The 13,383-nt window shown below is 44.0% G+C and overlaps 1 protein-coding gene across 2 annotated transcripts in view; it reads right to left on the bottom strand.

The window, feature by feature from the left end:
- The window catches only part of BAZ1B (bromodomain adjacent to zinc finger domain 1B), an 82,318-nt gene that overhangs the window by 68,218 nt on the left and 717 nt on the right, over positions 1 to 13,383 (bottom strand). For both annotated transcript variants that reach the window (XM_054560416.2, XM_009242720.4), the window contains exon 2: positions 2,195 to 2,311. In XM_054560416.2, coding sequence (XP_054416391.1) covers positions 2,195 to 2,311 — 117 coding nt within the window. The remainder of the gene's footprint in view (positions 1 to 2,194; positions 2,312 to 13,383) is intronic.

Below are 13,383 nucleotides of genomic sequence, written 5' to 3'. Positions count from 1 at the left end.
ATTTCTTTCTTTCTTTTCCAAACATTTCAAACATTTCTCGCTCTGTCACCAAGGCTGGAGTGCAGTGGCACAATCACAGCTCACTAGCCTCCACCTCCTGGGCTCGAACAATCCTCCTACCTCTCAGGTAGCTGGGACCACAGGCATGCACCACTGCACCTAACCTCTTTTAAGACTTAACTTTTGGGCGGGGCGTGGTGGCTCACACCTGTATTCCCAGCACTTTGGGAGGCCGAGGCGGGTGGATCACGTGGTCAGGAGATCGAGACCATCCTGGCTAACACGGTGAAACCCCATCTCTACTACAAATATAAAAAATTAGCCGGGCGTGGTGGCAGGCGCCTATAGTCCCAGCTACTTGGGAGGCTGAGGCAGGAGAATGGCATGAACCCGGGAGGCAGAGCTTGCAGTGAGCCGAGATTGAGCCACTGCACTCCAGCCTGGGCGACAGAGTGAGATTCCATCTCAAAAAAAAAAAAAAAAAAAAAAAAAGACTTAACTTTTGGCCGGGCATGGTGGCTCATGCCTGTAATCCCAGCACTATGGGAGGCCAAGGCAGGCAGATCACCTGAGGTCAGGAGTTCAAGGCCAGCCTGGCCAACATGGCGAAACCCTGTCTCTACTCAAAATACAAGAATTAGCCGGGCGTGGTGGCACATGCCTGTAATACCAGCTACTCGGGAGGCTGAGGCAGGGGAATCGCTTGAACACGGGAAGCGAAGGTTGCAGTGAGCCAAGATCACGCCATTGCACTCCAGCCTGGGCAACAGAGCGAGACTCAGCCTCAAAAAAAAAAAAAAAAAAAAAAAAACTTAACATTTTACGAGTTTTAGGTTCACAGCAAAACAACACTGCTTTAGCAAATACACATAAGGCACTGGGGAATACAAAGATTAAAAAAACCATGCAGTTTGCTGGACACAGTGGGTCCCAGCACTTTGAAAGGCACAGGTGGGAGGACTGCTTGAGCCCAGGAGTTTGAGACCAGCCTGGCCAACAGAATGAGACCCTGCCTCTATAAAAAACTAAAATAATTAGCTGGGTGAGGTGGCATGCACCTAGAGTCCCAGCTACGTAAGAGGCTGAGGCAAGAGGCTGGCTTGATCCCAGGAGCTACGAGCATACCACTGCACTCCAGCCTGGGCAACAGAGCAAAACCGTGCCTCTAAAAAAAAAGGAAACCAGGAAGCGTTAACATGTTGGAAACATGACTTGAACACCAGAGCCGTTGCAAAAGGACAGCAATGATTTAATGCTTTTCACTTATTAAACTAGCAAAAATATATATATATTTAATTATCATACCCAGTTGGGCGCCGTGGTTCATGCCTGTAATCCCAGCACTTTGGGAGGCCGAAATGAGCAGGTCACTTGAGGTCAGGACTTTGAGACCAGCCTGGCTAACATGGTGAAACCCCATCTCTACTAAAAACACAAAAATTAGCCAGTCGTGGTGGTGAGCGCCTGTAGACCCAGCTACTCAGGAGGCTGAGGCACGAGAATCACTTGAACCCAGGAGGTAGAGGTTACAGTGGGGCGAAATCATGCCCCTGCATTCCAGCCTGGACAACAGAGTGAGACTCCATCTCAAAAATAAAAGTAAGAATAAGGGCCGGGCGCGGTGGCTCACGCCTGTAATACCAGCACTTTGGGAGGCCAAGGTGGGAGGATCCAGAGGTCAGGAGATTGAGACCATCCTGGCTAACATGGTGAAACCCCATCTCTACTAAAACTACAAAAAATTATCCGGGTGTGGTGGCGGGCACCTGTAGTCCCAGCTACTTGGGAGGCTGAGGCAGGAGAATCACTTGAACCCGGGAGGCGGAGCTTGCAGTGAGCCGAGATCGTGCCACTGCACTCCAGCCTGGGCGAGAGCGAGATTCCATCTCAAAAAAAGAAAAAGAAAAAAAGAATAAACCACATTACCAGAGTACTTAAAAGGTTAAAGTATGGAGCAGGAACACTCAAAGGCCTGGTAAATACCTAAACTAGTACACCTATAACTAAATATTCCATATTGCTACTGCAAAATGCCATAAGGCAAAGGAACCCAGAAACCCATACAGTTCACTAACGTAATATAGTCTAATTTGTGCCCCATAAACTTAAATACGCATACTGCTTTAGGGTTAATACTCCCTCCTTTCCTAACAATGTGAAGATGGTGGCAAAGAGCAATACTTCCATTACTCACAGCTCAGCAACCTCCTGTTCCTCCTCCCAGGCTTCCTTGTGTGTTAGCTGACTGCTTCCAGTACTCTTGCATGTCCAGATGCGCTCACTGTACCTTTCCAAGCGGGCTTCATACTCTCTGTTGGCAGTAGTTCAGGAAAACAATATGCAAGCAACAGAGACAATCAACCCATACCCATAAGATACTTATATATAGAAAAAAATCTAGTCTCCTTTTTAAAATGTATAGCATGAGAGGATAAAAATGGAATTGGAGGCCGGGCGCAGCGGTTCACGCCTGTAATCCCAGCACTTTGGGAGGCCGAGGTGGGCGGATCACGAGGTCAGGAAATCGAGACCAGCCTGGCTAACACGGTGAAACCCGTGTCTACTAAAAATACAAAAAATTAGCTGGGAGTGGTGGCGGGCGCCTGTAGTCCTAGCTACTTAGGAGGCTGAGGCAGGAGAATGGCGTGAACCCGGGAGGCGGAGCTTGCAGTGAGCCAAGATCACACCACTGCACTCAAGCCTGGGAGACAGTGCGACTCCGTCTCAAAAAATAAAAAAAATGAAAAAAATGAAAAAAATGGAATCAGGGCCCAAAGCAAGATGACTAAGACTAAAGTATGATGAGAATGGATTGTCATGGCTGGGCGCCTGCGTGGGATTTACAGACTGGGATGATCACGTCTCTAAATCTCAGCATTTTGAGAGGCCACAGCAGGACAATCACTTGAGACCAGGAGTTCGAGACCAGCCTGGGCAACATGGTGAGACCTCGTCTCTACAAAAAATAAAAATAAAAAATAATAAAAATGGTTTTTCATGTTTTACAAAAAAAATTAATATTTTAGTACAAATGTGATTTCCTCAATTCACCAAAGTTTCATTACACAAGACTTACGCTGTACTAAAAACTCGTAAGAAAAAGTAAAGGTACATTAAAACACAAGTCATAAAAAATAACAATGTAAGGTAAGCAAAATTTTTAGAAAACTCAGACAAGTTTAAGAGTCAGTCCACTGCCGGGCGTGGTGGCTCACGCCTGTAATCCCAGCACTTTGGGAGTCCGAGGCGAGCAGATCACCTGAAGTCAGAAGTTCAAGACCAGCCTGACCAACATGGAGAAACCCTATCTCTACTAAAAATCCAAAAAAAAAAAAAAAAAAAAAAAAATTAGCCACGCTTGGTGGTGCATGCCTATAATCCCAGCTACTCGAGAGGCTGAGGCAGGAGAATCGCTTGAACCCGGGAGGCAGAGGTTGCAGTGAGCCGAGATGGAGCCATTGCACTCCAGCCTGGGAGATAAGAGCGAAACTCCACCTCAAAAAAAAAAAAAAGGAATTGGTCTACAGTAAAATGAGGTGACTAGGCCACAGTCTCACAGGCAGTTTGGAATAACCTTGAGCATACATTAATGATCCATTTACCCACAGCCCTCCAGTCCACCTTGGAAACATGTTACTTCTTAGGGTTTACAAGCTTGTCCAACCTGCGGCCCAGGACGGCTTTGAACAGCCCAACACAAGTTCGTAAAGTTTCTTAAAACATTATGAGTTTTTTGTGTGATTTTTTTTTTTTTTTTTTTAGCTGATCAACTGTTTTTAGTGTTAGTGTATTTCATGTGTGGCCCGAGACAATTCTTCTTCCAATATGGCCAAAAGATTGGATACCCCTGGTTTAAAAAATAAATTTCATAAAATACTTAGAAGTATTCCGGAAAGTACTTTTGATATAATATTTATCCAGTCTCTATGATGTCTCCAATAATACTGAGATTCAGAAGATCATTTACTAGCCGTTTAGACAGTCTTCGTGAGGGAGACAGGGAAAGAAAACATCAAGTTGGTAGCGTAAATATGGCAACTTTCCACACAAAACCAACTGGAATTCACCATCAGCCGGCCACTTCCAAATTCAAATGGCAAGTAACTAATTTACTTTTAAGCACAGCAACAGATGCTATGTAAGAAAATCAACTGACATAAGCAGAAAGTTAGCGAACAATACCTGTATATTCCAAGTGACACATTTTATAGTGGCTGAAATAAAAGTATTTAAACAGTTTCCTCTACAATACTATCTAACAACTAAACAAATATTCTAATTTTTGTTTTTAGAAACAAGGCTGGCCTGGATCTCCCGAGCTCAAGAGATCCTCCTGCCTTAGCCTCCTGAATAGCTGGTAGTACAGACTTACACTGCAGCACCTAGCTCATTTTTATCTATTTATGTATTTATTTTTGACACAGGGTCTCACTCTGTCACCCAGGCTGAAGTGCAGTGGTGGGATCATGGCTCACTGTAGCCTTGACCTCCTGGGGTCAAGCAATCCTGGGCCTCAGCCTCCTGAGTAGCTAGGACTACAGGTGCACACCACCATGCCCACCTACATTTTTTATCTTTTGCAGAGTCAGGGTCTCACCACATTGTCCAGGCTGGTCTTGAACTCCTGGGCTCAAACAGTCCTCCTGCCTCAATCTCCCAAAGTTATGGGATTACAGGTGTGAGCCACCACGCCCAGCCACATTTTTAATAAATATAGATGCTTGGTTTTCCAAGGTTATGATCAGCAAAAACGCAAACAAGAACAAACCCACAGGTAATCCAAAATAGTAACTTTATCCAATAGTATAAGCACCTTTGCTCATTGTGGATCTTTCCCCAGATCAGCTAAAACTGAGTAATAAATCCATTTTCCTTAGCAGGGGCGGTGCTAATATCTAAGTGATTAAACAAAATATATAGAATGTTTGAGTAAAAACCTGAGTCAGTCTTCCATATACAGCTATGTAAATCCAATCACTGAAAAATTTTCAAACTTATACCCAGAGAAGAGCAACGGAATGGCTTCCACAGGACATTATCCCAAGACGGATTTGTATTATTTTTGTCTGCTGCACTAGGGGAGTGGAAGGGATGGGTAGTAAAGTAAGGACAGAGGAGGAATCATTAAGTGGACTTATTTAAGCTTTCAAAAAGCTTGATAACATTCTAACACATTATTTAGCCATATTTAAGAAGCTCCAGTAGGCATGGTAGCTTACACATGCAATCCCAGCATTTGGGAGGACAAAGTGGGGGGATCTTGAGCCCAGGGGTTCAAAACCAGCCTGAACATAGCAACTTTACAAAAAACTATTAAAAGAAAAAAAAAAAAAAAAACTCACTGTGTCATCAGAGAGAATGTAAGAGAAATACATTAACAAATATGTCTTAAAGAGAGAACAGTAAGTTTTCATTATTACAGGTTGAGGATCCCTTATCTAAAATGCTTAGAACCGGGAGTATTTTGGATTTCGAATTTCTTTCAGATTTTGGAGTATTTGCATTATACTTACTAGTTCAGCATCCCAAATCCAAATATCCAAAATGCTCCAATGAGCTCTTCCTTTGAGCATCATGTTGGGGCTCAAAAACTTTCAGATTTTGGAGCATTTCTGATTTATGGATTTGGGATGTTCAACCTAGAGTTGTTACTTTAAAAAGTAGGGGCCAGAAAAAAACAAAACAAAAAAACGTAGAGGCCGGCCAGGCACAGTGGCTCACGCCTATAATCCCGGCACTTTGGGAGGCCAAGGCAGGTGGATCACCTGAGGTCAGGAGTTCGAGACCAGCCTGGCCAACATGGTGAAACCCCGTCTCTACTAAAAATATAAAAAATTAGCCAGGCATGGTGGTGTGCGGCTGTAATCCCAGCTACTCGGGAGGCTGATGCAGGAGAATTATTTGAACCTTGGAAACGGAGGTTGCAGTGAGCTGAGATCGTGCCATTGCACTGTAGCCTGGGCAACAAGAGTGAAACTCAGTCTCAAAAAAAAAAAAAAAAAAAAACAAAAACACCGCATAGTGGCAGTTTATGAGGCCCAGGCACGAACATCACTGAAGCCCAGGAGTTCAAGAGCAGCCTGGGCAACATAGCAAAATCCCATCTCTATTTAAAAAAAAAAAAAAAAAAAATTAGTTGAATGTGGTGGCACAGGCCTGTAGTTCCAGCTACTCAGGGATCTGAGGTGGGAGGATCACTTGAGCCCAGGAGGTGGAGGTTGCAGGGAGCTGTGATGGAGAGCAACAGAAGGAGACTGTCTGAAAAAAGATGATTAGGCCGGGCATGGTGGGTCACGCCTGTAATCCCAGCACTTTGGGAGGCTGAAGTGGGTGGATCACGAGGTCAGGAGTTCAAGACCAGCCTGGCCAAGATGGTGAAACCCTGTCTCTACTAAAAATACAAAAACTAGCCGAGCATGGTGGCGGGCGCCTGTAATCCCAGCTACTTGGGAGGCTGAGGCAGAGAACTGCTTGAATGAGGAAGGCGGAGGTTGCAGTGAGCCAAGATCACACCACTGTACTCCAGCCTGGATGACAGAGTGAGAATCTGTCTCAAAAAAAAAAAAAGAAAAAAAAAAAAAGAACCTCCAAACTCACACAATCACGACGAACTCATCACACCTTCTCTGCCAAGAATATACAGTCCTCTATTATTCATCTAAATTCTAATCATCCTTTAGATCTCAAAAATAACTTTTCCCAGAAAACATTCATTGAACCTTCAAATATGATACGTTGTATTAGTTTCTAACTATTCACCTCCTTTCCATAAGAGGATTTTTACATCTCCACCTACTGCTATATGGCTTGTCTACAAGGTCCCTGAAGAGGAATGTACCTCCCCTCTCCATTAACATCAAGCTTGCCCACGTGACTTGTTTCGACCAATAGATGTGAGCAGATGTAATATATGTCACTTCCAGGAAGAGGCTTAAAGTCATGATGTCTTCTAGCTCTTTCTCTGTGCCACCAGCAAGACATGTCACACACAGGGTCTGCCCCTCCAGCCTTGTTCTTTTTTTTTTTTTTTTGAGGCAGGGTCTTGCTCTGTCACCCAAGCTGGAGTGCAATGGCACCATCTCGCTTCACTGCAACCTTTGCCTCCTGGACTCAAGTGATCCTCCCACCTCAGCCTCCCAAGTAACTGGGACCACAGGCAAACACCAGCATGTCCAGCTAATTTTTCTATTTTTTTTGTAGAGACAGGGTTTCATTCACTATTGTTCAGGCTGATCTCAAATTCCTGGGCTCAAGCAATTCACCTGTCTCAGCCTCCGAAAGTGCTGGGATTACTGGCATGAACCACTATACCAGGTGTCAGCCTTGGTCTTAAAATGAGAAAAATGTGGCAGGGCGTGGTGGCTCACGCCTGTAATCCCAGCACTTTGGGAGGCAGAGCGGGGCGATCACTTGAGGCCAGGTGTTCGACACTAGCCTGGCCAACATGGTGAAACCCCGTCTCTACTTAAAATGTACAAAAAAGGAGCCAGGCGTGCCTGTAGTCCCAGCTACTCGGGAGGCTGAGGCAGGAGAATCACTTGAACCCAGGAGGAGGAAGTTGCAGTGAGCCGAGATGGCACCACTGTACTCCAGCCTGGGCTACAGAGCAAGACTCCACTCAAAAGCAAAGAGAAAAATGTGGTTTTCTTTTTTATTATTTATTTATGTTTTTGGAGATGGGGGTCTCACTACATTGCCTTGTCTGGTCTCAAGCTTCTGGGTTTAAGGAATCCTCCAGCTTTGGCCTCCTGAGTAGCTGGGACTACAGGCGCACACCACCGCATCCAACTGTTTCTACTTTTTTCCCACCATTTTTTTCTTTTTTTAATATGAGAGTACTACAAAATTTTAAATTACATATGGCTTATATTACACTTTTGTTGGACAGCACTGAAACTTAAAGTATACATCTCAGAAAATGTCCTCTGACAGTACTAACTTAAAATTAATTGACTAGTCAAATTAATTATAAAATCTGGAGCCGGGCGCGGTGGCTCACGTCTGTAATCCCAGCACTGTGGGAGGCCAAGCGGGGGGTGGATCACCGAGGTCAGGAATTCGAGACCAGCCTAGCCAACATGGTGAAACTACTAAAAATACAACAAATAGCCAGGCATGGTGGCAGGCGCCTGTAATCCCAGCTACTTGGGAGGCTGAGGCAGAAGAATTGCTTGAAGCTGGGAGGCGGAGGTTGCAGTGAGCCAAGATCGCACTATTGCACTCCAGCCTGGGCGACAGACCGAGACTGTCTCAAAAAAAAAAAAAAAAAAAAACAAAACTGAAAAAGAATTTCCTACAACCCCTAAACAATGGCTATTTTAAGTTTGTGTAATTGCTCTGGTAACTGTTCTGGTAATTAACTTATATTAAGAGAAAGCAAGGCCGGGCATGGTGGCTCACGCCTGTAATCCCAATACTTTGGGAGGCTGAGGCCGGTGGATCAACTTGAGGTCAGGAGTTCGAGACCAGCCTGGCCAACATGGTAAAACCCCGTCTCTACTAAAAATAGAAAAAATTAGCTGGGCGTGGTGGTGGGCGCCTGTAATCCCAGTTACTCGGGAGTCTGAGGCAGGAGAATTGCTTGAACCCAGGAGGCGGAGGTTGTAGCGAACCAAGATCGCACCACTGCACTCCAGTCTGGATGACACAGCAATAACCCATCTCAAAAAAAAAAAAAAAAAAAAAGAGAGAAAGTAAGGCCACACACAGTGACTCACACCTGTAATTCCAGCACTTTGGGAGGCTGAAGCGGGAGGATCACTTGAGGTTAGAAATCCAAGACCAGCCGGGGCAACTTTGCAAGACCTCGTCTCTATAAAACGTACAAAAATTAGGCGTGGTGGTGTGCACCTATGGTTATAGCTACTCAGCAGGCTGAGTGGGAAGAATCACTTGAGCCTGGGGAGTTGGAGGCTGAAGTAAGCCATGATCACACATCACTGCACTCCAGCCTGGGCAACAGAGTTGAGAGCCTGTCTCAATAAATAAATAAATAAGAAAAAAAGGGAAAGCAAGAAAAAAAATGAAAATGAAAAGGCAAAAAGGCCCATCAGAAGGATATTGAGTCAGCTGCCTCTAAATCCTGTTTCAGATTTTAGGTTACCAAAATAAGTCACTCACTCTCAAATAACCTCTCAGAGCAAATGCCAATTGAGGTTTTTATGTTCCAGCAACTGCTGCACGTATAATTGCAGACAAAATGTCAAAGCAACTCTCCAAAGGTTGTGTAAGCTATAAAAGATAAGATATTTTCAAATCCTAGACTATCTCATTATGCATCTACTTTGCCATCAGCTACCTCCTTATCACAATATGCTGCTGCTTTGTTCTCTTTCGTCTTGCAGGGATTGTTTCTTTCAATTAAGTACTTGATATCCTGAAAAGATGTGGCCCAGAAAAGTATAGAGTCAAAAAAACATAACTGTAACCTAAGCGCTCTAAGTCAGAAGATGGCAGAGTGAGCCAACTCAAGATTTGCTTTTTACTCGATTTTCTCTCTTACTCGATTTTTTCTCTTAAAGACTCCAGATTGTCTTTAAGTTAAAAACAAGTCTAATATGGCATAATGTATTACTTTAAAGAATGTATAAAAACCAGGCCGGGCGCAGTGGCTCACGTCTGTAATCCCAGCACTATGGGAGGCCGAGGTGGGAGGATCACAAGGTCAGGAGATCAAGACTATCCTGGCTAACACAGTGAAACCCCGTCTCTACTAAAATTACCAAAAAAAAAAAAAAAAAAAAAATTAGCCAGGCATGGTGGCGGGCGCCTGTAGTCCCAGCTACTTAGGAGGCTGAGGCAGGAGAATGGCATGAACCCGGGAGGCGGAGCTTGGAGTGAGCCAAGATCGCGCCACTGCACTCTAGCCTGGGCTACAGAGCTGAGACTCAGTCTCAAAAAAAAAAAAAAAAAAAAAAAAAAGAATGTATAAAAACCGCCGGGCGCGGTGGCTCATGCCTGTAATCCCAGCACTTTTGGAGGCCAAGGCGGGCAGATCACGAGGTCAGGAGAGCGAGACCATCCTGGCTAACATGGTGAAACCCCGTCGCTACTAAAAATACAAAAAATTAGCCAGGCGTCGTGGCGGGCGCCTGTAGTCCCAGCTACTCGGGAGGCTGAGGCAGGAGAATTGCTTGAACCCGGGAGGTGGAGCTTGCAGTGAGCCGAGATCGCGCCACTGCACTCCAGCCTGGGAAACAGAGCGAGACTCCATCTCAAAAAATAAATAAAAATAAGAATAAAAATCAACGTAAGAGCTCAGTATTCCAAATGTCCAGTAAAACTCTATCTTACAACTACAACTTAACTCCATCTATAGCTACTCAACTCTTAACACATGCTCTAAGGCAGGCGCAGTAGTGCGTGCCTGTAGTCCCAGCTACTCTGGAGGCTGAGGCAGGAGGATCTCTTGAGTCCAGTTCAAGGCTTTCCTGTGCTACCACCTCGTCTGTGAACAGCTGCTGCACTCCAGCCTGGGCAACACAGCAAGATTCCATCTCTTAAAACAAAACAAAAACATGCTCTAGTCACACTTGTGTAGAGCCAGATTAACAGTATGAATAAGCCCCTCATTATCATACCCTCGATAAATTCTCACATAATGATGCTACAAAGGTCATGAACTAGTTGTTTCTAAGCTTTAGAAACTATGATAGTTGAAGCAACACAACAAAAATACTCATCTACAACATGCTGCTTGTAGCTCCAATTGCTGCCTAAAACCTATCTTGACTTAAATACAGTCAGTGTCACATCAAGAACTGATTATGATAAAATTAATGTTTTCCAAGATCTAGTGTCCTGACTGTGGGAATACCTTAGGAAGTAATGAACCATACAAAGCTACAGTACAATCAACATAATCACCAATATATATAACACCTAGTCATTAAATGTGTGCATCACTCACAACTTCCACTAAGTTTAATAAAGATTTACAACATACTCCAAGAACATACCAACATACAGCTTTAAGTCAGTAAAATATCACACAAATTTCTGTGATACATGCAATCAAAAGGTAGGTATTAAAAGAAAATTAAAATATCAAGTCCCATTAAAAACATAATTGTAAATATAAATTGAGAACTGGGAATACTACTTCAAAGGCAGCTGTTACCCAACCACATATTTGTTCTCCTCTATGAAACCACTAATAGCCTAATAAAGAAATATGCCAATCTGCCAACCATACAGTACAATTGTTTAAAAACCATCCTCAAAGTGCTTCCACTTGCAGAAATTCCCAAAAGGGCAATTTCCCCCCAATATATAATATGCTTTAAGATTTCTTTTGTTAAAACAGTTCTAAATGCTGTTATGGGAAATTAAAAAATGAAGAATGTTTATTAAATACATACCACTTAAAATGTTTCCGGTTTCAGTTTTCAATTGTTACCATCAAAACTCTTCATATATATATTTCAATTTCATTCATTCAATAATATGAAAAAGCCTGCGTTGCCAGTCCTAAATTAACTCCCTACAGCCATTTTTTACACAGCTTAGTACCTGAAATATACTTAGAAATTTTCTCTTCTCTATGGCATGTTTCTTATACTCCGCTAGAACCAGACCTGAGAAAGTATCATCTGAAAGTGTGTGAGCATCCATCAACGGCTCAAAACATTAACGACATTAGAAAAGTATATGTCGGATTCTCACAAGTTGCTACTCCACTGCCGATTCGAATGTATTAAAAAGTAGGGTACTGGCCAGGCGCGGTGGCTCACGCCTGTAATCCCAGTACTTTGGGAGGCCGAGACGGGCGGATCACCTGAGGTCAGTAGTTTGAGACCAGCCTGGCCAACATGGTAAAACCCCATCTCTACTAAAAACACAAAAAATTAGCCGGGCGTGGTGGCACGCGCCTATAATCCCAGCTACTCAGGAGGCTGAGGCAGGAGAATCGCTTGAACCCTGGAGGCGGAGATTGCAGTGAGCCCATATCGCGCCACTGCACTCCCGCCTGGGTTAACAAGAGCGAAACTGCGTCTCAAAATAAAAAGAGTGGGGTACCTTCAGCATAATGTAGTATTTGGTAGAGCTAGTGGAACTTCTCCAAAGCATTCCAAGTCTTCACAGGACAAGAAAAAAACCAGATTACCACCCTTCCACTTTAAAGTGCCTTACCTTATACCACAATGACAAAAAAGTGAGGTAATATTTAAATTAATTGAAAATGAAGGAGTAACATTCCACCTTCTTCTGTTGATTGACTTACAGGGATGAGGTAGGAAGAGCGGTGGAGTCTACCCGCTTTTATCATTTGACTTTCAACAAGTCAACCTCCACTCTCTGGGCCAACTCGGCAAACCAAGCCCGAGGACCCGACCACCTCCAAGATCCACTTCAGCTCCAAGATGCTACAGCTCTGTTTCTCCTAGAGCCTTCTTCCAGCATGGACTGATTTTCCAGGTCCCTTTGTGTGTATACTCCCCACAAAGGGACACTCACAAATTGCACTCCAACAAGAATGAGATTATCCTCTAAAGTACTGCATTAAAGTGAGGATCAGGGAGAAACGAAATAACTGTCAGAGACACTTCCTCCTATACAGAAGCAAGCAAGAAACTGAGAAATCAAGTCCTTCCGAACAGAAGGGGCTGAGAAAACTCATAACACATTAGCCTTCACTCTTAAAGCTTTCAGTCATCAAAGAAATGCTTGATTCCGAAATCGTTTGGTTTTTTTTTTACAGATAAGCCTCAAAAACGATTCTTCTGGCACCCATTAAAAAAAAAAAAGCAAATAAAAGCTGCACAACTTTTCACTAAAAGATAATGTTTATGCAAGAAATCTTAGTCATGACGAGAGGATGCTTCCTTTGTAAAACATCCAATTTCATGTTCCTAAAATACAACATAAAAACTTCACGTCTTGGTTGTTTTTAGTTTTTTTTTAATTTTAACAAATACCAATCTCTTTCTAAACCTTCAAAATTTCAAACCTGTGTCTGCCCAGGGAAGGCAGGCATCAGCTCCTCCACAGGCAGCTTCCTTCCCTCCCTTTCCTCTAAGTGGGGAATCTCATTCCTAGTTTTCTGCCCCAGGGTTCTGTCAGTTCATCCCCGGCCTAAAGTCCCCTCGGGAGAAGAAAAAAACGCCAAGTATCCCCGCAGAGATCGGGGTAAGACGCAATTGAGTCTTGCACACGCCGCATCACGAGGCCGCGCGAGTACAATTTCAAAACTTAAGCTGCAGGTTTCATTTAAATTAAAAAAAAATTTTTTGTAAAAAGCAAAGGAGGAAACCTAGCTCCCCCTCCCCACGCCTCCTCCTCCCTCTGGGGTCCTCAAGGCCTAAAGCCAACCCAGGGGAGGTAATGGGGATGGGGGATGCGCTCCTCGCCGGCGAGGCCCCGGGACAAAGTGCGGGGCCCCGG

This window comes from Pongo abelii, chromosome 6 (genome assembly GCF_028885655.2).
Source record: "Pongo abelii isolate AG06213 chromosome 6, NHGRI_mPonAbe1-v2.0_pri, whole genome shotgun sequence".
In the NCBI taxonomy this organism is placed as follows: Eukaryota; Metazoa; Chordata; class Mammalia; order Primates; family Hominidae; genus Pongo; species Pongo abelii.
The sequence above is the reverse complement of the archived record's forward strand: the minus strand, read 5'-3'. Positions and strand labels throughout refer to the sequence as shown.